Here is a 23987-nt window from a genome sequence, read left to right as displayed (position 1 = left end):
CCCGTCCCCCTACGGGTGGGTCTAAAAAGTGCAGAATTAGCACTGCAGTTTCATGCCTCTGACCTCGGCTTGGAAGTGTCACTGGTGGACACGTAACAAAGAAAAGAATGAAGATATTTCTCGACTGAGGTTGCAGCACATTTTTTCAAAAATACTCCTATTCTGGTAATACAAAGCTAAATGCTAATCTGTGAAGTATTCCTTTAGGGGTTATGTGCAAAACATCTATGAGCTTTATTTATTGAACTTATTTACATGTCATTAGGTATTTATGAACATCTTTTTAGCCTGGGCAGTTTATATTCCGTGTATTTTTAGTGTACTGTATAGCCACATGCCATGTAGTGTTTCCTCATGCACTCTGGATTTTGTGTTTCAGTGAATGGTTGTGTGTGGAGTGGTGAAACTGTGGAAACTGAATTACCCTAAAGGGATGAATAAAATGATCTGTATCTGTATCAGATTCCCCGCAGTTTAGGACAGTGTTCACAAAGCAGCGTCAACAACATGTACGTGTACCTCATGCACAGTTATAGCTGATGGTGGCAGTGTGAGTGTAGGCTCTGTACTTCTCTGGCCCATCACACAATCACCCACTGGTTTTGGCACTTAAATATTTGAATCATCTCGATATCTGTCAGGATAAAAACGGCTTTCAGTTCTGCGGACGTATCTTTCATTCTTTGTCTTTGGTGTTTCACAGCAGTTGGTTTATTACTGCCTCGTTGTCCTGTGTCCACCGCACACCTTGTCTTCCACTGGCTCAGTGTCTCACTCATTTGGCTTCAAATGCTAGTGAAGGTTACAAATCACTGTTTGTTTCTGTAGCGTTTCTCAGCATCACATTTATCTTCTATCTTCTGTCTCTACATTTTCCTTACGTCTTCATTCTCTAAATGTGTTTTATTTTCTTCTCATGTCGAAAGCTTCCACGATTGGTTCCAGTTAATCTGTGAGATGCTTCAGTCTTTGGGCTGACATCGTAAAGCAGACCGAAATGTACAGTTTAAACAAAGCTTGTGTCGCTTTAAGCAGCACTCGGCTATCTCAGTATTGCTTAGCAACTGAAAGCTTCAGCATCTCCCAGAGAAGTTAAATTGCATCAGTTGGTGATTAATATCACAGCAGTGAGGCAGGTGGTCTCTTGCACTGAAACCAAAAGTGCCTTTTGGTATGAACCTGCTGTCATCACAATCCTTTTTTAGGATGCTGTGGTGATGGGATGGTTACCACACTGGTTACCATCCCATCACCACAGTTATAGCTAAGCACAGAAGAACAGAACTGTTTCTCTGTATTTTCTGTTCAAGAAATCATATAGAAAACAGTTTTAAATCCACCAAGCAGATCTAAATGTACAAATGGAACGGTCGGAGCATTTCAGAGACATTCATTGATTCACTGGGTTATGCATTATTTTGGTTGTTGAATGATTAGTCTGTTTAGTCAGATGTTTCTCAAAGTCGCTTGCCAAGAAATAAAGAAACATTTCAACTTTCACAGATCTGAGTTAAGTTCCTTCAGTAAAAAAGAAGCAGTGGGGCTGTATGTAGATCTGGCTTTTATTTTGAAGGATAAGATGGGATGTGGTTGCTGTGCGATGCAGACAGTTTACTTTGTGGAGCGATGAACAGTTGCCTTCTATTCAAGTTTTTTCAGTGTGTATGATAGTTTTTTTTACACTTGTCAGTATAAACACATAAAATGTTATTAACACAATCAACAAACAGGGAAGACAGCCACTCCTATAATTCACTGCACTGGACACATTAGCAAATATGACTAATTACACAGCATGGTTGAATACTTGATTGTAATTGGTCAATGGCAACATTCAGCGGTCTGTTACGTCTGTATAACAGACTGTGGTTAAGTGGAATGGACTGTTGCTATGGTCTTATCACACAGAGAGTCCACTCATTTTACCAGTGTGTAACCCATCAGAGAATATTAAACTGAATATAGGAGACATTGTGGTCTTTTATGCTTTTACTGTGAAGACCGTAGTCGAGGAGCACATAGGAGACGTATAAAACACTCCAGGGCCAAAGTGATGGAACATTTCAGGGTTACCCTAAGACACATTAACCCAGCTTTTGCCTGGTTAATGTGCAGTCTCTAGTGACAGAAGTCTCTGATACATGATTTAGTACACATGCATAAAACACTTGACTGATGCATAACCTTGTTTAAGTATGAATGAAACTGTGGGCATGGGAAAATACAGAGCGGCTCTCACATTCAATTGTATGTGCAGCTTTCCACACCACAAGACATATACACTGCCTGCTGTAGGTTTGTCTATCTTTATCACTATATTTATATTTTCATAATATCGTCATGGATTAACTGTTCAGAAAAGAAATTATCACAACATTTCACATTTTACATTTTACCCTTACAAGGGTTTTTGTGGAGTTATCCTTACTTGATGTGAGGGTCTAAGGATAGATGAGGATAGACGATAGATGAGGACACTTGCTGTGCAGACTGTTAGGTAATTTGAGGCAAATTGTGTTTGTGATGTTGGGCTATGTAAATAAAATTGACTTGACATATCTTTCTAATATTACTGATGACATAGTTAGTAAATGGCATGTACCAATCAGAGATCAGTTTGAATTTGTTTTAATTTAAGGATGAATTGATTTAAATGTATATATGGTGAAAAGTTTAAAAATGAGGATACTTGTTGTCCCTAATCTAAAGTGTTACCAAGTATTCTACATGATCACATTGCGTCAAATCACATCAAATCACCAAATTTTTGTTTAAATGCCAATAGCCACTAAACAAAAGCTTCCTAAGATTCATGCAGTCTTTGAGATTATTGTGTCTGCACATATTTTTCTCCAGATACCTTCTTCAGGACTTGACGCTCGATAAAACTTTTCTGAACCAGTCAACATTAATATTCGGACCGGGGTGCTCGGAGCCACTGCCATAGGTTTCCATTTTTCTAATATTATTTCCATTGTTTACTACCGTGAATTGCCTGACCTGCCTCATTGCGAGTCACAGGTAAACAACATTAAGGGACCACTTCCCTGAAGAAATATTCTGCCATTATCCAGCAGAGTGCTGCATAACTTCTCCTTCTGCACAGAATCATTTCTCCGCTCACACAGTCTTATTTTTATGACAGTTGCTCCTAGAGCTTGAGCGTCTAGACATGCTCTGCAGACTGCAGTGATACCCACTTGATATTTTTGTGCTCTGGGGTCAAATGTTAATTTCCTCTCCATTTTCTTGACAGGAAAAGTGGAGCATTTGATTCCACACAGGATGTGGCACTCTCAGGGGAAGAAAATGATAACTGAATCTGAAAATGATACATTTCTTTTTGGTGAGAGCTGCTGCAGACCTGCGAGTGACAAGTAAAGACAAATTGGTGCAAACTCCATTAACTCATCCTTCACAGTCTGCTGTCACCACACCCTTCTCCCCATCCGCCAACCTGATTCTAGCCCACTAAGGCATGAAAATGACCTCATTAATGACTGTCACCTAACCACAACTGATGAGTGCTCCATGATTGGTCGAGGTCTCCTGTGATAAAGGCAAAGACTGTGAACAGAGGAGGTGCAGAAGTGTCATTTTCTCTTTTAGAATACAAGATTTACATTATGCTGAAAGGTTATTATGGAATTATTGATCAATAATGCCTATTTATTGTACATTTATACATCCAATGTATGGTATGATGTAAGTCTGAATATCAGTGTGTGTGTGGGTGAGAGAGAGAGAGAGAGAGATCTGTTATTTTTATCCATCTTCTACCAATTTGGTATCGCAGTGTCCAATTTGCCTACTCCCCATATCGCATGTTTTTGGACTGTGGGAGGAAACTGGAGAACCCGGAGAAAACCCACACACACACACACACACACACGGAACACTTTGTGTTTTCAGTCACACTCCAAACTGTTTGCAGGCGTCCAGCTTCCTGTGTGCAGTGTGGGAATGCCACTGAGCAAATATAAACATTGTTGCTATACAGACAAACAGAAAATCATATTCAAATCTCAAATTTGTGCATTTTTCCCCAAACTTGCTTGAAATAAATCTGTTCCAGATCAGTTTTTTATCTGGCATGATACAGGATTGTGAGTACTGGCCAAGACAAAAAACTAACTGTCTGAATAAACACCTTATTAGCGTCACTGTTGTTTGGTCCAGTCATCAACATTAGACGAATGGGGGAAAACAATTGTGTCCTCATGCAGCTGACAGTTGGCTAATGAGCTTTTCTCTAGAAACCATTTACCTCAGGATTCTCAGAAGTGTTTCGCCGTGAGCCATCTCCACTCAACCAACTATATTTGTATATTTAAGTGATATCCTAGTTACTAAGTGCTTGGTTTTCTACAAGATAAATTGTTAATCAAAGTGTGTGTTTGTGGCTGTCACCATGTTGTTTTCCTACCTGAATCATCAATTATTTAACGTACATATATGGAGTTACAAAAAACAACAAAAATGACCTGTATCCACATGTCTTCCATAGAATTGTGTGTCGTATACATCACTGTTTCTCAATCCTGCTCCTGTGGCCCCCTGCCCTCCATGTTTTAGATGTCTCTCTCTGCTCCAACACACCTGATTCAAACATATATATATATATATATATATATATATATATATATATATATATATATATATATATATAAACATATATATATAAATATATATATGTATATATATGTGTGTATATATATATATATTAGGGCTGTCAAAGCGATAAAATAATTTAACATAGTTAACGCAAGTTTGTTTACTTCTGGTGTGCGCTGACCTCTGACAGTATCTGTGCGAAACAGTCACTTGCCTGCAGTCCTCAGATACTGTAGGAGAGCTGAAGATGGAGAGAGGTGAGCGAATGATGGGCAGAAGCTGAGTGACTAAACCATCGATGAAACTAAAGTTTTATGACGACTATCTGGGTGTCACGGCACAATTTATTGACAGTGAGTGGAAGTTGCCTTGAACACCTACCCTGCATGGTTGACTCGTGCTCTTCTCTCTCTCTCTCTGAGTGTCTGTGTTACTAAGGACATTCTCGGGTGGATTTTTTTGTTGTGATGCTGACGTTCTTGTTGCATATATATTTTCTGCTCGTCTTTTCCAGTTTATTATTGTTGACCTGTTGTGACATCAAGGAAGAAAAAAAACAGTTTAGAGTAGGCACAGTGGTGTCGTGGTGTAAGATTTCTGGTAGCACCCATAATGATCTTTAATATCTGTATGAAGTGAGAGACAAACTGTAGTTTTGGGCTAAAGTGAATTTCACTTACTTCCATCAGTATGGAGGTTTAAGTCTCCCCCCCCAAAGCGGCACCAATACCAATTTTTAAATCAATTACCATACTGTACCTATGTAAAATTAATGATTGTCTGTGTAGGTATGGTGGATCTGTATGTGTGATATCTATTGTACTTTATGTATTATTAGATTACTGTCTGCAAAACAAATGGTCTCTCAGGGATATGAAGCTGAACTCTGCTCCACACACAGATATGAAGCTTGTCGTTTTGCTGTTCATCACGTGAGTTGTGACTTCTCGGGGGGAGGCAGAGAGCAGGAAATGAATTGTGTCTTTAAAAATGAGGTATGAATTGCAATGATAAGAGTATTAAAGTAAAACATGTGGACAGAAATGGGAGCGTGGACAGCTGCAGATAGCATTTTCAGAGCCACAACACTGTGAAAGAAAGTTACATGTTGCCTTTAGCCCAAACTTGGACATTTAAATGTAGCAAATGAGTGATCAGGCATCAGGGTGGAGCTCTGCACAAAGACACTACCTCAAACTGACGTAGTACATTTGTAAATAGAGCCACTAGGGATGATGAGGAACAAGAATCCAATAAGTCAATTTGTTAAAATGACTGACCAATAGTAGTGGAGAACATTAGGAGAAGCAATGGAGCGGTGAATTATTTTTGGTTTGCAACATTGATTTCTTCAGCCTTCTTGGTCCATAATAGTGCCTAGTGTTTATGCAACAACATATGAATCCTTTGTGTAGTTGATGCTGTAAAAAAAAGCACATTGGTGTATATATTTTAATCACAAGCTCCGCAGTTTTAACGTCAACACCACTTAAATGACATTGTTTTATTCCTGTTTGATTGAATCAGTTCTTACCTTCTTTTATCTGCTGGTAGGAGTCGCTTTCTTTTAAAAATGTTCTTACACCTCCATGACCTCGTTCAGGTCAAGTGTGTAAAAAAAGGTGACTGTAAAGTTTAAACCAAGATACCTTGAACTTCTTTTAACAAATTTACATTCACCAATCAGTGATAAAAGTAATGATTTCCTGCTCTGGATGTAAAATAAAAGCGATGAATGAGAAAAGCAAACAAAGTAAAACAGAAAACAGTCCAAAGTGCAAAAATAATAGGCTCATAGGCTTTGACCGAGTTCAGTTTGGAGTGACCCGCTGAGCATCTGCTGCTTTCTGTGTACAACTCATTAATGAACACGTTAAGATGCTAATTCCTCTTAATATACTTCAACACGCATGGCAGAACGTACCAAAATGTTACCCACCATCCCTGACGGCTTGCACTAATTAAACCGCTTCATTCACTGCACGCAATCAATGAAGCATCACAGTTACTTTACCCAGGTGAAGGTATTGACCCTTTGACCTACTGCTGTTCCTCATTTCCCTCTGATTCACTGGATAGAGCTGCAGCTCCATGTAAATGGATGTAGCTATTTGCGTCTCTCTGCGTGGGCTGTGGTCACACACTGACTGACCACTGCGCTGAATCATAATCATAACACTACTTTTAGACATAAGGGTCTTCTAGAAATCTGATTGAAAAATATTTATATTTATATTTATATCTGAATCTCTGTGAGTTTTCTGACAGTGTTCTCCACAAGTGCTGCTGACATGAACACTTGTTTGAGGTTATCTGAGTTAGTCTGCACCCGAACGTACAACTCAGCACTCATAGAATCAAAAGGACATACAAATGAGGGTAAACTCTTGGTGTGAGACTGAGTATATGCATGTATTCATGCTGATGCGGGCGCCCATTTTAATATAAACGGAGCTGCTGCTCTGTATGCGCATGTAGAAAATGTGAAGCGACTCCCTGCAGATATGGAATGTGGAAAGTACTGAATGTCCTTGGCCATAGACTGACGCATGTCTGTGTTCTTTATTATTCTCTCCACCATCTCTTGAATTATTATTTGAAATTCCTTAGTTAACCTACAGTATATTATGTGTAACGTGTTTCACCACAGACATGTAGTTCACATGTGTGGTCTCTTCTGTCGGTGAGTGAACTCCAAAGCTCAACATTGAGAATTAAAAAAGTTCCTCCACAATCCAGGAACACAGTTTTCGAAAAGGCTTTTTATTATCACACAAGCGAGCAATTAAATTCCTCTTGTTTATCAATTACACCCAAACAAGACGGAGGTGTCAGACAGGTCCCGCATTAATTACTGGCAACAATTAGTTCTACAGAGAGAACAAACTTAGACAAGCGAACACTACACTAACCACCAGAGACACAAGAGACAACAGCACACGGACTCATGTGAACGTTTCCAGGATGCTGTGATGGTAATTAGAAGTCAGTGATGCAGATGTTTGGGGGAGATTATCTGAGACTGTCTCACTTGTCTGAGACTAACCACGACTCAAATATCGAATATATATATTGGTCCCCATGTAACATTTAAGAGGATCTATTGTCAGAAATTGAATATACTACCCATAAGTGTGTATGTGTAAGTGTATATCACTTTAAAATAATATTTTTTTGTTATCCTTCTATATTATTGGCAATTTCTCTAAGACAAGTGAATCTCAGCGTACTCTAAAATATTGTCAAATATGTTCTGTGTAGAATCAGCTGTTTATTGTGGATGAAGGATCATCTTATGTGATTCCCGTAGTCCCGTAGCAGCCTCTGTTCACTGTTCTCTATGGGACGGCACAGAATAGGTTGAGCTCCACGGTGATTGGACAAATGCGGCAGAAGCGTTACTTCCAGGGAAGCTCAGCTTCTCTAGGAGTCAGTGGAGCAGTGTGCAGGCGCGGATGCTGGGCTTCTGCATGATGATTGGAGGAACTGTATGAAAGGCGGAACCAGTTTCTGATTGACGGCGTTGCAGAAACATACACAACAGTGGAGCCTTTTCTGCCTCAGTCCTGTGTGGATTTCTTGAGGGAGGTCTGTAGACAAATAGCTGCTGGTTGTGTGTTATTTGTTCGGCGATATAGCCCATTTTTGTTAATTATCGTGTTTCCTTGTTCTAGTTGTTCATTTGCAGAATTTATGTGAGAATTAATGTATAAATAACTGGGCCTGAAATGAGCTTCTCCTGTTTCAAATACCAGCAACCTTCACTATTCTATATGTACTGTAAGAGCCTTGCTTTTTAGAGTCGGCCATCTTGGGCTGCCATGTATCTACAAATGTGTATTTTGCATTTTTAAGCAGAAACTCACTGTACAAATGAAGAAAAATTACATCCTTTCTGGTAGGTTAAGGCCACTGCACTGTAGTTCCCTGATGCACTGGATGTCAATAAGTCTTACTCACTGGATCTTTAATGAGTAAATGTTGAAAATAAAGTTAGAAAAAAAATCCAGTGTTTGCAGCCCTTGCTGTACTGTACTGTGTTTAGATTGAACAAATTGACAAACAATTGATTGAACAAATTTCAAACAACAAAATATTTTATTGTTTGAAAATATCCCTGATTTGTTCTTTGCGCTGTGGTTTTTTTGTTTCTGACCATGGGCGGGCCTTAGGAAGCTTGTTCCCCTATTTTTGCCCGTCGACATCCGACAAAATAATTGTAAGTATCTAACGTTTATCATCTGACTAAGGTTAGATACTTACAATTATAAGTTCCAGGCGGACAGCGACTCCAAGCCAGTGACTATTCTCATCCATTGAGCTGTCACTCCAAAACTCAGTAGCCAAAAAACCACAGCACAAAGAACAAGTGTATTGTCAAACATTTTTGAATGATTAAATCGATATTTTATTTGCTTCTTAAAAAGTGTTGTTTGCTTCGCGTCATACAAACACAGGTAGCGTGGCCGGAGACGAATGTTAATACCAGGTGTAAATGCATGTGGTGCAGCACTATCCGATCACTATCTAATCTATCTATCACAGATTCTAATGCCAGGTGAAAACAACGCTTTCACAAGCAATTTATATCCCTGAGCTTAAAGGAAATGTTTCTGTTGAATCATTTCCTTTGATCAGTATTTTTTTCCTGTATCGTCATTATTAGGTAAAGACGGTGCCTTTGACTGCAGTTACGTTAACTAACTTTGAGTCTTTTGTGTGCAGGTGAAGCAGATTATGGAGGAAGCAGTGACTAAAAAATTTGTCCACGAAGACAGCAGCCACATCATTGCTCTGTGCAGTAAGTACGCTCTTCCCCCTTTCACATGCACGCACACACACACACACAGTCTCTCTCTCTCTCTCTGTCTTGCTCACACACTTGTTGAACTCTCCAGCAGGTGACTCTCCATCAAGGACATTTCTTGATGTCACTGCCTGTGACTATGCTGCTGCATCAATGGAAAGTTAATAATCACTGTGCAGCTAATGGAAACTGATTTCTAAGCCCTGTGAGTGTGCATGTGTGTGTGTGCGTGTGTGTGTGTGTGTGTTCATGTGTGTGCGTGTAAGATGGATTGCCACTCCTGTCCGGATGCTTGAGCTGCGTGAGTCACAGTCTCCAATGCGTCTCAGAGAGATGAATATATCTGTAGCCACAGATGAACCAAATGACCAGCAGCGCAGCCTCTTGTCTGTTCGATGACATCATGACACATTACTGAATGAAAACTACAGGAAACCAGAGATAACTGGACCTGGGTCTTTTTTTTTTTTTTAAACACATACACTTGGATATATTGATTATGCTGAACAGAGTTGTGGTGATTAGCACGACTGTCTCACTTTGGAAGTGTAAATCCCAGTCCTGTGTGTGTGTGTGTGTGTGTGTGTGTTATCTGCAGGTTAAGAAAGTACTACCAACGAGAAAGAACGATAGTTAAGAGTGAGAACATGGGTTTCTCTTGTGAGACGCAGAGGTGAGAAACTGAAAATAGTGTCAATGAGCTTTTCACTCACAGCTGATGATTCATGGCTGATAAGAATAACCAGGAAGTGAATCCAGGTAACACTCGTTGTTTTCAAAGGTCTCTGCTTTTGCTTTTTGCTTTTGTTTTCAAACTAAAAATGGAGTCAGCAGTGTGTTTAAGCTTAGTAGAACTTGTGAGTTTTTACATGAAAACAGAGTAGTATGAATGTTGTCAGTAAATGTGTGTGTAAATGGTCATGGGTCTCTGTATGTTAGTCCTGATTGGTGACTTGTCCACTGTAAACCCTGCCTTTCACCCAGTGTCAGGACTCGTGGTACAGGATGTTACTCGCATATTGTGGGTAACACTGATGACATGTCAAACAGTGCCTCTGTCAGCACATAGTATGAGTTGTTGAGACTTTATTCACATTGACTGTATTGACTTCTGCTTTGTTGCCTTCTTCACCTTCTGATTAATCTGTATTAAGACCGGTTTACACAAGATTACTATTGACTGGAGAGAAGCATTGATTTTGAAGAGAGCATTGGAAAGCAACCCTCTCTGTTTAGTATTAGGTGGCATTCTGATAAAAACACACCCTGTAACTTAAAAATAAGAGTTCAATATAATATTACATACAATTTTCTTGTGACTCACTGGATTATCAAAAGCATTTTTTCCAATATTATGTTCTGCTTATTGTGCCTCCACGCTGGCAACAGAGCCTAAAGGAGGCACAGGTGTGTCATTCCTCTGAAGACGGTACACTCATCTTCCTGAAAAATTCATGAAACATCCTGTGTACTCTACAGTACAGCAGGCCGTCCGTAATAGATATTAGATACAAGCAGATTCCTTTGAGACTCGGTCCCTCTATTAAATGCACATCTTACCGGTGCAGTATCTGTTCCTTTGCATTTTCTTATCACCGTCAAAGTTGGCACTTTGTAAGTCACCTGCCAAGCTTGAAGCCTAGTGAAGGAGGAGTGACCCGGGTGACCCTGGTGACCCTGGTGACCCTGGTGACCCTGGTGACGGCCCAGACAGAAAGACTGACAAATGTTGTATTAATAAGAAATATGTTCTCCTCATCATTTGTGCTGTTATCGTATCAAATCAATAATGTTGCCTCATATAATACGTAGGTTAAGGGTTTTTGCACTGAGCGCCTGCAGGTGAACCTGATCATGATGTCACTGTAATGCAGTCACATGATCAGACTCGTGGAGGGAAAGGTGAAAGGTAAAAGGTCATGTGATAATGATAAGCAGTGACGTCATTGCAGGGATGAGTCACCAGCAGCCTGCTCCTCCTCAGCGTCGCTCCTCATACCTGCTAACTCTGCTACATCTGCCAATGAAGGCCACACTATTTCCGAGGAAAAGCCAGTATTACACACTGGTGTGTGGTTCTCGGTTTAGATTAGAGACGAGATTAACTTCAATATGTTAATTTGTCGAATCAGCAAATTACACTCACACCTTGTGTGTGTGAAAAGTTGGAAGGAAATCGTCAATGCAAAGACTTTTCCAATCATACGTGATAATAATATATAACAACTTTGGATCATATGTTGCCATGGTAGTTATTTACATGTCTACAGATGTGCATAACTATGAGATAATGTTGCAAGAGCTTGAGGCGGTTTAGGGAGAAATGAGGAAACAAGTGTAAAGATAAGCATTTCCTGGTCACGAGAACAATGTCCTTTCCATACAAACACAACAGAATATCTTTGTAACAATGCAACAAATCTTCTTATTGTCTCTTCATTGTCTTTGGTCTCATGTGTTGGTGACTGGTTGGATAAACTGGTTGAGAATCCAGTCCACATCCACTGTGGAATCACTTTGATTAACGTACTGTATGTAATGTCACAAGATTTATTTCAGTCTATTGATTTCAGTATCAAGATCTTCATGCTGGTAGTGTTGGAGGTTAAGGTCTGAACTCTGTTGGAGACGATCCATGTGTGAAAATTATGATTTATGCTCCCTGAACCATTCCTTCACAATTTGAGCTGAATGAATCCCGCAATCGTTATCTTGGAATATGCCCCAAAAAGCTGGTCCTTTAGTACAGGATATGTAGGAGTCAGAGTACTCACAAAATAACAGAACTAGCACATATGTAAGTATTGTTATTATACTATATTGTATGAATATGGTATGGTAATATTCTCCTTTTTCCTGTCACATGAACCAACTCATGAGTATTTCAGCTCCTCCCAGAATGGTATGGCAGACAGAATACCTCCCCCTACACCTTTATACTGAACTGTAAGCAGAGAGGCTGTAGGTAACATTTTTCTCATCTCCGGTATGAAATGGCCGTGGGCTTGAACCACTGACTTCCCACTACAGAAGAGACCCCTATAACCACTAAGTCACTTGTATAGTCATGTGTTTCTCAGCAAAGTAAATGTATTGTTTTTCCCCAAGGATGTATAAAGCATATATAGGAAAAAAGAAAAAGTGAAGTGGGTTAACCCTCCTTAAACCCATAGTGGTCTGGGGCCTTCAGTCCAGTTAGAGGCTCACCCTTTGTTCTGATTTCCTGGAAAAAAAAAACGTTGTTTCACTTCACACATTGCTTTCATCCATATCAATAACAGTTAATGGAATAATAAAATGCATCTCATTACTCAGTTATTGATTATTAAAATCACTGTTTTCAATGACATTATAACCACCTGAATCACTGTCGAATCAAATCATGAGGTACGTAGAGATTCCCACCCCTAAATCTAACCTACTCATTCATTCACACTTGTTAAGTTAAAACTGTAACTTCAAATGAGTTCATTCTGATAAATGCCATGTAATTCTCTCTGTGTGGTGTAATTCATTTTATTTCAACAAATGTCTCTTGTCCCTGCCCATCACTGTGCTGCTGCTGTATACACACAAACGCTCCCTCAGACAGGCCTGATAGTATTGCTTGGCAGAGCATATGTTCAGATGAAGGACACAGAATGAAAGTGTTACATCATTTCTATTCAGGTGCTCCAAACAGAGGCAGTATGATAACATCAACAGCAACAAAAAGGTTACACACTGTAGGTTTAATGTTTCAGTTTTTCTATAAAAACTACAGTAGCCTAAAGACTGACCTGATTTCATGTGGCCTTACACTGTATTCACACTCTTCCGGCTCCATCACGTCTTCAAATGACAGAAAGTGTAGTTGTTACATCATTTTAAAACAACCCTGCATTTCTACACTGGAGGAAAAAGAGGCAGGAAAGGGGAAGACAGGGGTGATAATTGATCTCAGTGACTGGGGGTTAGAAAGAGGACATGATTTGATTAACTGAGAAAGTATGGAGGAGTAGAAGAGTGGAAGGGGAAAGATTGGTGAGTAAGAGAGGGAAGGATGGCCTGAAGCAGCTAATGGGCTCATTAGAAAACTCGCAGTCATGTAATGACCTGCCACAGAATGGACATCTGGGCCAACATGCACTGCAGACAGATGAACAGACAGGAATAGATACAAAAAAGAGGAAAGACGAGGACATAGCACAGGATGAATTATATATATCTAGTTATATTTTTAATTTTAATATATATTTCATTTTAATAATGAAGAAGAAATGATGAACGGGCTTTATACGCAGGAGGTCCACATCAGAATGCCAACTACAGCAATTATTAACTATTTTTTCAACATGCAAACCCTTTTCACCATGAATGATAAAATAGCTTAATGACCTAAGTGAATGTCACTCTGCCAGAATCCAGGACTTGAACCAGCTTAACCTGTTTCCACTGCATGGACACTAATTAACTGAACTCTTGGTTCAAACAAAGATATACAGATTTTACTTTTGCACAATTAAAGGGCAGCACAGTTACAGAATGATTTATAACTCCATTTGAATACAACTTTTTTTTTTTTTTATCACTTACCATTTATGTCATTGTTGCACTAAGTACCAAAATAAAATTTTAATGGTGTAAAAAGTGCTGCATATACAGTAGATTCACTGTATGAATGTATGGAAATAGGTTAATGGTTAATGACAGTGTTAAAAAGAAATATGAACTGCTTTATACAGTAAACAGAGACCGTTCACTATTACAGTAATTGTAGAAGATGAAAAGTGAAATGTATTTGAGCTAAATTCAAATAACACACTCACAAGAGTGAGTTTGTTCCAACAAACATTAAATGACAGGGATGTCATTAGTAATCTTAGTTATATTAACTTTATTCATGTGGTACCTTTTTAAAAGAGTTTACAAAGTTCTTTCACAGACAAGGTTAATAAAAAAGCCAAACAATTAACAGCTTAGCTAACAGATGAGTCGACGTATTTGTTACTTCCTCTCTTATTTACTCCGCTCAGGAGGACGCTTTACCTCTCTTTTCACAGCAAAAGGTGAAAAGGTGGAATAACTTATTAATAAGGAAGATACACATTTATACTGTAAATAAAGCAGGAGGAATAATAAGGTATAATGGAAGCACATCACAACAGGTCATAATGTTTAGAATAAGTGGTGATTGAACATACATGAGCATTAGTAATTCATCTCCCGTTTGAATTATCTGGGTTTGTGAGAAGTTTAGTACAGTTTCAGACTGACATGTTAACATTTATTTTAAAAGTTTAAAAGTGGACTCACACAATAATTACATTACTGATTGAGGAGGTTATGTGCAGCAGGATGTTGGTGCTGCTAAATATTCAAGCACAACACATAAGACTTGAGGTATTGGGGAATGAATGGTTTTAGCCAGTAAAATGTTGTCCTTGATGTCACAACCTGTTGACCCTCCACGAGAATACAACTAAATTACTCTTAAATGCAATTAAAAACAAGCACACTCTGGATTTTGTATCCGTTCATCCGTTTGGTCCCTCTTAACTCCCCTCTTTCGGGGCCTTGCAGAAAACCTTTTGGAAACCACTCAGTGGTTCTCTAACTTTTCATACCAAGCACCACCTGAGAAAATATTTAGCTCTCAAAGTAAAAGCATTATCACCAATGTTAAAATACAGTGGTGTGAATAGGTCGGGCTAAATCAGCTGTGGACTTTTCACAGGAGGCAGATTTACTCTCAGTAAGATCATTTGCTCTCTCGTCATCCTCCTCTTCCTCACATATACTGTACTTCCCACACTGGTATAGTGAAATTAGATTAAGATGGAGAGAGAGATAAGGTGTAACTGTAAATATTATTATTTAATTTATTATTATTTATTAGAACAGTAGAACATTATTTCTGATTTTCCTCCAAGTACCACAAGAGGAATCTCGCATACCACTGGTGGTGCATGTACCACAGTTTGAGAACCATGGCACAACACCAAACTAGTGGCTGAAAAAGCGATTGCAAAGTGAGTTGCAATGTAAGTTTTCAAGTCGCGCTTCAAGTCAGTATTTACTGTGTTACAGATTTGAAACAAGATGGATCATTATATTGACTTCTATACTGTAATCCAAGGATGAGAATGTTCATCAATTTCATTTTTATAAGAGGTATAAAATGTAGAACATTAAGAAATGTATCCATTAAATTGCAGCATTTGGGATTTCCTTGTTTTGTCGTTTCAAACAATTATTTATTTTTGAAAACAAATGATCAGCCCTACGCCATACACCAAACCACATGATATATTAGCATTAACATTTTCTTTTTGAAATAGAATTCAAATAGAAGTGTGGCAGTGTTGGTGCAGAGCTTGATTCTAATGAAAGCTCCCAGACACAGACATGAAGTAACAGTGGAAAGTAGTCCATCTGCCGTCCATGCCATTAGACTCTTAACAAGTTTATTATCTTTGTGTCGTGAAACTGCAAGGCTCATATTTATTACACTATCAGTGAAGAACACTTCTCGTAATACAATTGCTTGCCTGCATTTTATTGACCTCTGGGCTTCAACGCAGATTTAATCAGGTCCATGTGTTGCAGTGTAATAATAAGGCTAACATTCAACCGTGTATCACAAATGAAAGCAGTGTGTGTGTGTCTGTGTGTGTAGCACCCGTTGGTTTGTGTCTGTGTGAAGAGGAGCATCACTAAATGATGCACACACACATTTAGGAAAAAGATGACAAGATACAGTATTTCTCCCACATCTTAGGAACCACAACTGGAGCTCCTTCGATTCCTTATTCCCTTCACTCCTCCCTCCTTATGGCCTTTTTCTCTAATGTCCACCGTCTCTGGTCTCAGGTCAGCACCACACACGGTATGATTAAATATTGATTGAGTCTGACCACCCATCACCTGTTCAACCGCTCATCAAATATATAAGAGCAGGAGCGCGGAGGGGAGAAGAAGTGTTTATCTTTGGACTTCAGGGCCAGAAACAAGCTGTGCCAATAGTAATCAATTACTGAGCACTATGGATCATGTAGAGGAGAACTTATCTCACTGTCACAGGGTGTCTGTCTCACACACACACACACACACACACACACAGGTTTGACTTACATTCATCTGGACAAAGCCTTAACCATAATCACATAATTTCAGATCTTAACCTTAACCTAACCATTGTTCAAATGTTAACCCTAAACTTAACCAATTTCCCAGAAATGAAGTTCTGCCTCATTAGGACCAGGTTGTGGTCTCCTTAAGAACTATTGGTCCTGATACTTTTTCTATTAAGAGAAATACAAGTGCACATGACAAGTGTCTTCTGCTGCTGTAGCTCCTCTGCTTCTAATTGAGACTTGTTTTGCGTTCACTGGATATTTTGTCTTTTATCAAACCGTTCTCTGTTATCCCTAGAGATGGATGTGTCTGAAAATCCCAGTTGATCAGCAGTTACTGAATTACTCCGACACCAACAATCCTCACCCATTAACACATGTATATCACATCAACAACATTTGTCAATTTCTTGAATTATCCAGATCTTTACCTGCTGTGTTCTCACTCAGTCCCAAAAAGGAATGTCCAGCGTGACTCTTTTGCATTCTCCAGACAGTTGTTGGACTTTATTTTACTGCAGCTCTACATACATTCCCTGCTTTAGGTCTCTCTCTTCTTGTTTGGCAACCAGGTGCATCGGGTAATGTTCTATATGACTTGGTTAGTAGCCCAAGCTCATGCTCTACTTTACTGTACATCATGAATTATGGGAAACCACACGTGCACTGAATTAGAGTCGTTCCGATTCCAATACCGGTATCGGAAATGCCTCCGATACTGCCGAAAATGTGGACATCGGTATCGGCGAGTACTGGAGTCCATGCACCGATCCGATACTATGTAATTTATTAGAGCTCCGTTAGCTCTGACACGGTTCTTCTTCGCCGCTCTTGAAACAGGTGCACTTTGCTGTTTTAGAGGTGTGAAGAAGAACTGATCACCTGACACCTGTAGACAAGACAATCATGTTGGCGGTTTGGCAGTATTTACCAGTTAGCTCCGTTAGCGCACCTACAGTCAAACGGGAGCGTCCCGTTTATTAAACAAAAAGAGCAGTGCTACAACTAACCAGCGTACCTGTGTCCTGCGTATGTATGCCTCTGTTTTTAAAGTTTAGCGTTACTTCAGAGACTAATTTTAACTGGAGACAACAATCTGGAGTCATGTAAAAACTATGGCACGCGTGTCCTTTCCTGGTCAGTCGTCATGGAAACATCAAGCTCTGCCAGTGCTGCATTGTTTGGACCAGAGTCAAAACAAACGTACAAGCTGAAAAACGAAACAACACATCACTGGTAAAAATAAATGGTGTATGTATAATGCTCTATTCGTTCATGTTTTACAGAGGGTTTAACCTGAGCCAAACCTTACCACCAATGATAATCATATCACAGTCATGCAGGCGTAGTATGATATTTTTTTTTTATAACACACTGGTATCGGTATCGGTACTCTGTATCGGCCGATACCCACAGCACAAGTATCGGAATCGGTATCGGGAGGGAACATCTCTACAATGAATAGGGCATAATAATTCCAGCTACACATTCAGGCGTATTTTAAAGTTATGGTGAGAGTCGAAGAACGTCAAAGGAAGGTTCGCTCTGTGCGTGCATGAATGTGCTGCGACGAAGAACATCACTTATCGTTTAAATTGAGTGACGAGATGTTCAGGTTCCCCTTGTGCTGTTGAGAAAATACTCTGCTCTCTTATCCTGTCACTGTTTAGTCACGCTCTCTGCCCACCAAAGCTCCAATTGAGCACAGGCAGTCTTTCCTGGAACAGAGCTCAAGAGAGCGATTTGAACGGAACACCTCATTCTGTGACAGAGAGTCAATTCCCCTTCATGTCACTATTCCAGTGATAATAGTCTGATTCACTTAAAGCAATATTTTGTGTGAGCCACCTCCCACCCCACCACCCCATTATACGTATCTGTGGGTACAACTATCAGCAGCTAAGACTCAGGATTTATTCAGAGACACGGTGCTCGGCAGGCTGGCACCAGGAATCTTCTTGACCGCCTACAGAGATGAAGCAGACATCAGGGTGGAGGCTTGTCGGCTCGGAGAAGGTTGTGAAAACCTATACCTGCTTTTACCTCTTCCTCGCTTGTTTTAATCCCTCTGTCTCCCTCTGTTCTCGGTTCTCCTTCACTGCTGGCAGCTGCGAGTGACCTCTGTCACTCCCACGCAAACAACATGGATCCTCTACCTTCCACAGTGGGTGGGAACACCCGATGAGAAAGAGACAAAGAAACAAAAATTTCAGCATGTGTTTTGAATTGGTAAATGGTAAAAGGTTTGTATTTATAAAGCACTTTTCTAGTATTGATATGCTTTACACTACAGTTTTACAGACAGATTACAAGGGAGTCTGTTCTTCTATCGCTCTAAAGTTCATTCAGGAAGATTATTTATCGTACACATAGTATCACACAACACACACTTATAGCACTTTTCCACGATACAGTTCTAGCACAGCTTGGCTCGGCTTGACTGTACTCGTGTACTCGCTTTTTTTAGTTCCAAGCGAGCTGAACCAATACTAAAATGTGATGTCAACAGACTGCCGACCACTGATTGGCCAGAGAGTGTCATCACTGGAAGAGACACAGGAATCACACCAAACGATGCTGAACTGTAGATCAGTTAAAAAGACTTAAAAATCCTGAAAACATGTGTCAATCTCCGACATTTAGCGAGGACATTTCTAAAATCTCAATATTTAAAGGCCAGACCACAAACTCTTTTGGAGACGGTCTCTGTTTAATTTCTGACAGAAAGAGCATCAAACTAATAGAAAACACCAGTCAGACATGTGGAATAATAAAAGTAAGTTAACCCAAGTATAAATAAGGAAGCTACAGCACAAAACATAACATATGAAAAAGTCATGTACCTCTTTGTCGCACACATCATCTGCATTACAGCAGAAAGGGAAGAGGTAATGCAGGTGACACACCCACAAAAACAAACACATGGAAACAAACAACGTAAAACAAATGTTCCACATGTCTGTCAGGTACAAACATTTAATTTGTGGAAATATACATATTATTAACACATTATCACAATAATAATAATAATAATTGGCATTGTTAAAACAGGAGCTTGTGGTCTGAAAAAAATCATACGTTCTCTCTCCCATCATGCACCTGCGTTCACTGAGCCTCACTAACATGACGTGTGACACAAAGATCCATTACATCCATTACATCTCCATCATTGTGGTAGCAGCCACAGCTGGATATGATCTGTGTTTTTATTACGCTGCACTCGTCAGTGTGACACACAGCACCGCAGTCGCCGTACGTCTCCAGTGCTTAATCAGCCCCGACTGTCTGTGACAATCACCATGATTAGTGCTGCTCTCCACACTTAATGAGCACATCTGTCTTCTCACAAGAAAAGCATTGATCCTGCGTAGTGCGACTCGTGTCATAGAAGAGAAAGACCTCTCTGAATGATGCCAGCCTGCTGCAGCTGTGGCACCAGGGATGCTGATGTGGATGTGAGGTGAAGGATAGATTAGGCGGGGTTACTACCAGATGTATATCCTGTGTGCGTCGTGGAATGTCTTGCTTTTCATTTAGGAACACGGGTAACTGGCCTGTGATGTCGTCACACTGCCGTCACAGGAAGAGGCACGAGCAAGACGTCCGACACAAGAATCAAACCAAACGATGCCAAACTGTAGATCATTTGAAAAAACTTCCTGAAAACTTGCGTTAGTCGCTGTCATTTAGCATGGAAATGTCTAAAATCTCAATATTTAACAGAGGAGTTTGGTCTATTTAATGACAGCACTGCTGATCATTTCAGTTCAGTGACTGTCAGACGGAGTCTGTGCTCCGTTCATGCAGGAAGTACTGAACAAATCTTTTTAATGAACTCATTCTAATGATTGAAAGTCACTAGTTTGTGTGTGTCGCGTATAAAACGAAGTCACGGCGGTGACTCCGCCCAGGTTGAGGAGGTACTTTATTGTAATGGAAAGCCAACCAAACTGTGTAGAGTCATGTTGTGGAAAAGCAGCTTTAGAACAGCCAAACTGCCGGCATGAGATGCTGGGAACTGGGGAAACTGGGTGAAGACATGAAAGTTTAACTAACCTAAGCCGAGAGATGCCTCTCTTTTCTTATTTTGCAATTATCACAAATAAATGAATACCTTGTTGAAGAGGAACCTTGGAGATGAAGGTGCCAGAGCATCTGCACAAAGCAGACGTTTGTGTTACCTTTTTTTTACGAGCCCAAAGATGAGTTGTGTTTATTATTTCTGTGTCTTTCATGTGGAAATGGACGATATCTATTAAAACTGATCCATGTGTGCCGCAAACGTGTAGTGAAAGAATGAAAGAACAAAAAGAGTGAATTCTTAGCTGCAGGAAAGAGTTAGATTTTTCGGCCTCTTTTTGTTGTGTAGGCTTTATTTGACTTTGTGTGTAAATGATTGAGCCCACCACATAAAGCACCCCAACCTTGGTAAATCCTACTTTTATCCCTTGGATCAGCACATGGATCTCCACACACCCACTCTTTGCACTGACTCTATCTCCCTGGCTTTTCTTTCATTTTACATCCTACTTTACTTCTTTCTTTGTTTGCTTCTCCTGCACCTTGATTTCCACTCTCACTCACCTCAGTCATAATTGCATTTAACTAAGCCTTGCCGTGAAACCACCAATCCCTCTTATATCCACCGCATCATGTGACTAACAGGAGCACAGCCTCACACCAGACGCTGCAGAGAAGCGTTCGTCCCCATGTGTTCCGCATCTCCGACCGCCATGGTTCAGAAAAGCAGGCTGAATTAGTCGTGCTCAGGCCAATCTCTGCACACGGCCGCTGCTTTAACGGTTCATTTCCAGCCGCAACCAAATGCAGATGCAGATTGGTCGCCATGCCAACCTGCCTGACCCTTTGACCAAATCGCTTGTCTATACCTCCCACCCTCCTTTTTCCTTCTACCATCCTTCCATCCCACACAATAGAGCAGAGAAAGGCGTGAAAGGCAGAATGAGTCAGTTCAGAAGATCCTGATCCATTTCCACAGCCCGTGCACACACACACACACACACACGCGCGGGAAACTGCTGACACTGCTGTTGATTTCTCTGACTTGTTGGAACATTTATCTTCACAGAGTAAATATCATAGTCCTCTAATCACCAGTTCCATCTATGCTTTCTTGGCTCCCTTTAACTCAAAATGACAGAGAAATACCTGACGCAGCAGCTTCCCACGAGAAGTCTGTGCAGCTTCACGATCATCCTCGCAGATTAATTGCATCCTCTTGCTACTGGAAGCTGAAGTTCTTTAAAGCTGCCACCGTCAATAAAATACTAGCAGATTCTTTTAAGTCAAGTAAAAAGTCTGTTTATTAAAGCCGAACTAGACAGTTTAAATCTGTCGTTATGTTACATAGTGATAGATGTTTGTGGTTCCTCTCCTGCTGCTTTCTTCCACTTTTGTCAGTGGACTGTGATGCATGGGAGTGAGTGGTGACACAAACCTCTATTTCCTGTTGGAAAAGGCCGTCTATCAGCAAGGTGTGATCAGTGACCACGCTTTATTTCTGCGACCACATCATGCAGCTAATGCAAAGTATGTGACGCTTCATCAGACGGTCACGCACAATATGAAGTATAAAGCAGAGGAAACAATTGAGTGAGGCGAAATCTGCCACAATCAAGCTACTGTGAACATACAGAGAACTTTTCAAGCTACTGTAAATCCTCCAGCCTTTTAGCACTTCCTCTACTGCTCCGAGATGAGCAATAAAAGCAAACTATTAAACCCATAAAGCACAGTTTTTTTTCCCCCAGCATAATATACAGAGGAAAAATACTGGCATGCAGCTAAAAAAGCTCCGGCACGATGTGAAACGCTGTACGCGGTGAAGACGAGCTTTTTGTCCAGACTTCATTAAGGTATTCTCTGTGGTGGCCTAATGTTTGCAGAGAGAGACATTTTGCATGAACGTAATCCTTTTTTCATTTGTAAGCAAGAACATTATTAACACTTAGATCACTGGAACTATCAGAAGACGTGCAACAAATGGGAAAAGAGGTAAAAGCATCTGTTTGTATTTGCCTGAATAATCAAGTTACGCTGTTGCTTTTACCATCGGATCTAAAAAGCTCATTATAGCTGAGCGTTAATGCAACAATTACAGAGGGAGAGAGGCAGCTAATGGATCACAGCCAGACTGTTTGCCTCCATTTCTCCCTCATTTTCTGCTTAATAGTCGACGCATTTCTATGGGACACTTACTGTATGTATGTCTTTCTGCCACAATAATGCACTGTGCTTTGGCGTAAACATGTCTGTGTCCCGTCCACAGTCCAAGATCAGTTTGACAGCAAACTTCAGGAGATTTCATTTGGATTGTTTGGGTGATTTTAGGACAATAATGGTGTGTTTTTGTCAACAGGATGTTGAAATGCATGTAAATCAGTGTCATTTTGATTTAGGTAAAATATCTTATGTGAAAAAGTTTGGGATTCTATTTTAATGCTTTAACACCGAGCGTATGGCCAACGACACGTTGGAACAAGCGCACTTTGCATTACCGTAGTTACGCAACGGTTTGTGCTATTGTAAAATTTGCAACGGTTTCTGAAAGCTGAGAAGTTGCACGTCAAAACCAACATGTGGTTATTACAGTTACTTCACTAGTGCTGTTTCAAGAAGCCGGAGAATCAGCATCTTTGTTGCCAGAGAGGAGAAAGTGGGAAGAACACCTGTACATAGTTTACACGGTTTTTTACATTGAATAAAAAAAAAAAAAAAAAAAAAATGTTATTGTAAAGATGTTTCATACAAATTTAACATGCAAAACATTCAGTAAATTGTAAATAACTGCCAGATATTCGAAGTTATTCTGGAAAAATGAACAAAAGCACACGTTACAGGACATTCTCAGGTCCTTTTATGGTTAAATTAAGCAAAAAAAAATGTGTCCAGACGGACATTTCAAGGGTAAGGTGTTAAAAGGTTAATGACCAAGGTACATTGTCGGGTGAAAAAAGAATGCCGGTTGTGTTCAGGGGCGTTTTTCCTGCAAGTAAATTTAGTTTTCAGGATGTCGACTCCTTTGTTCCATACTGTACATAATAATAATAACAACAAATATATAGAGAAGAATATAAATAGGGAGTGAATATAAAAAGTGAAAGGGGATCTAGTCTTCCAGAGCCAATATGAGGCCAACCAGGAAATGACTCCACTGGTTTTTGTTTGTTTGTTTTTTTGAATGAAAGACTATTGGAAAATGAGTCATCGGTTAACATTTTCAGAGTCAATGGTCTCTGCTGCTAGTTTCAGATTTTCAGATCTTCTCTGAACAGAAGATGATGTCAGTTTTTGGAAATGATGTTTAGAGCAAATAGACGACAAAGTATTTATGTATTACATAATTGATGAGTGGACACTAGTGTGATTGACAGCTGGTATCGTCCAATAGGAGCCTGGTTCTGAATTTCGGGTCACAAAGTATCCCCATG

At 39.9% G+C, this 23987-nt stretch overlaps 1 protein-coding gene across 4 annotated transcripts in view; it reads left to right on the top strand.

Moving 5' to 3' along the window:
- The window catches only part of sgsm2 (small G protein signaling modulator 2), a 65050-nt gene that overhangs the window by 4835 nt on the left and 36228 nt on the right, over positions 1-23987 (top strand). For all 4 annotated transcript variants that reach the window (XM_058633863.1, XM_058633861.1, XM_058633862.1 and 1 more), the window contains exon 2: positions 9340-9415. In XM_058633863.1, the coding sequence (XP_058489846.1) occupies positions 9340-9415 (76 nt within the window). The remainder of the gene's footprint in view (positions 1-9339; positions 9416-23987) is intronic.

The sequence above is a fragment of the Solea solea genome, chromosome 7 (assembly GCF_958295425.1).
Source record: "Solea solea chromosome 7, fSolSol10.1, whole genome shotgun sequence".
Lineage (NCBI taxonomy): Eukaryota > Metazoa > Chordata > Actinopteri > Pleuronectiformes > Soleidae > Solea > Solea solea.
This window is presented reverse-complemented; position numbering and strand designations above follow the sequence as displayed.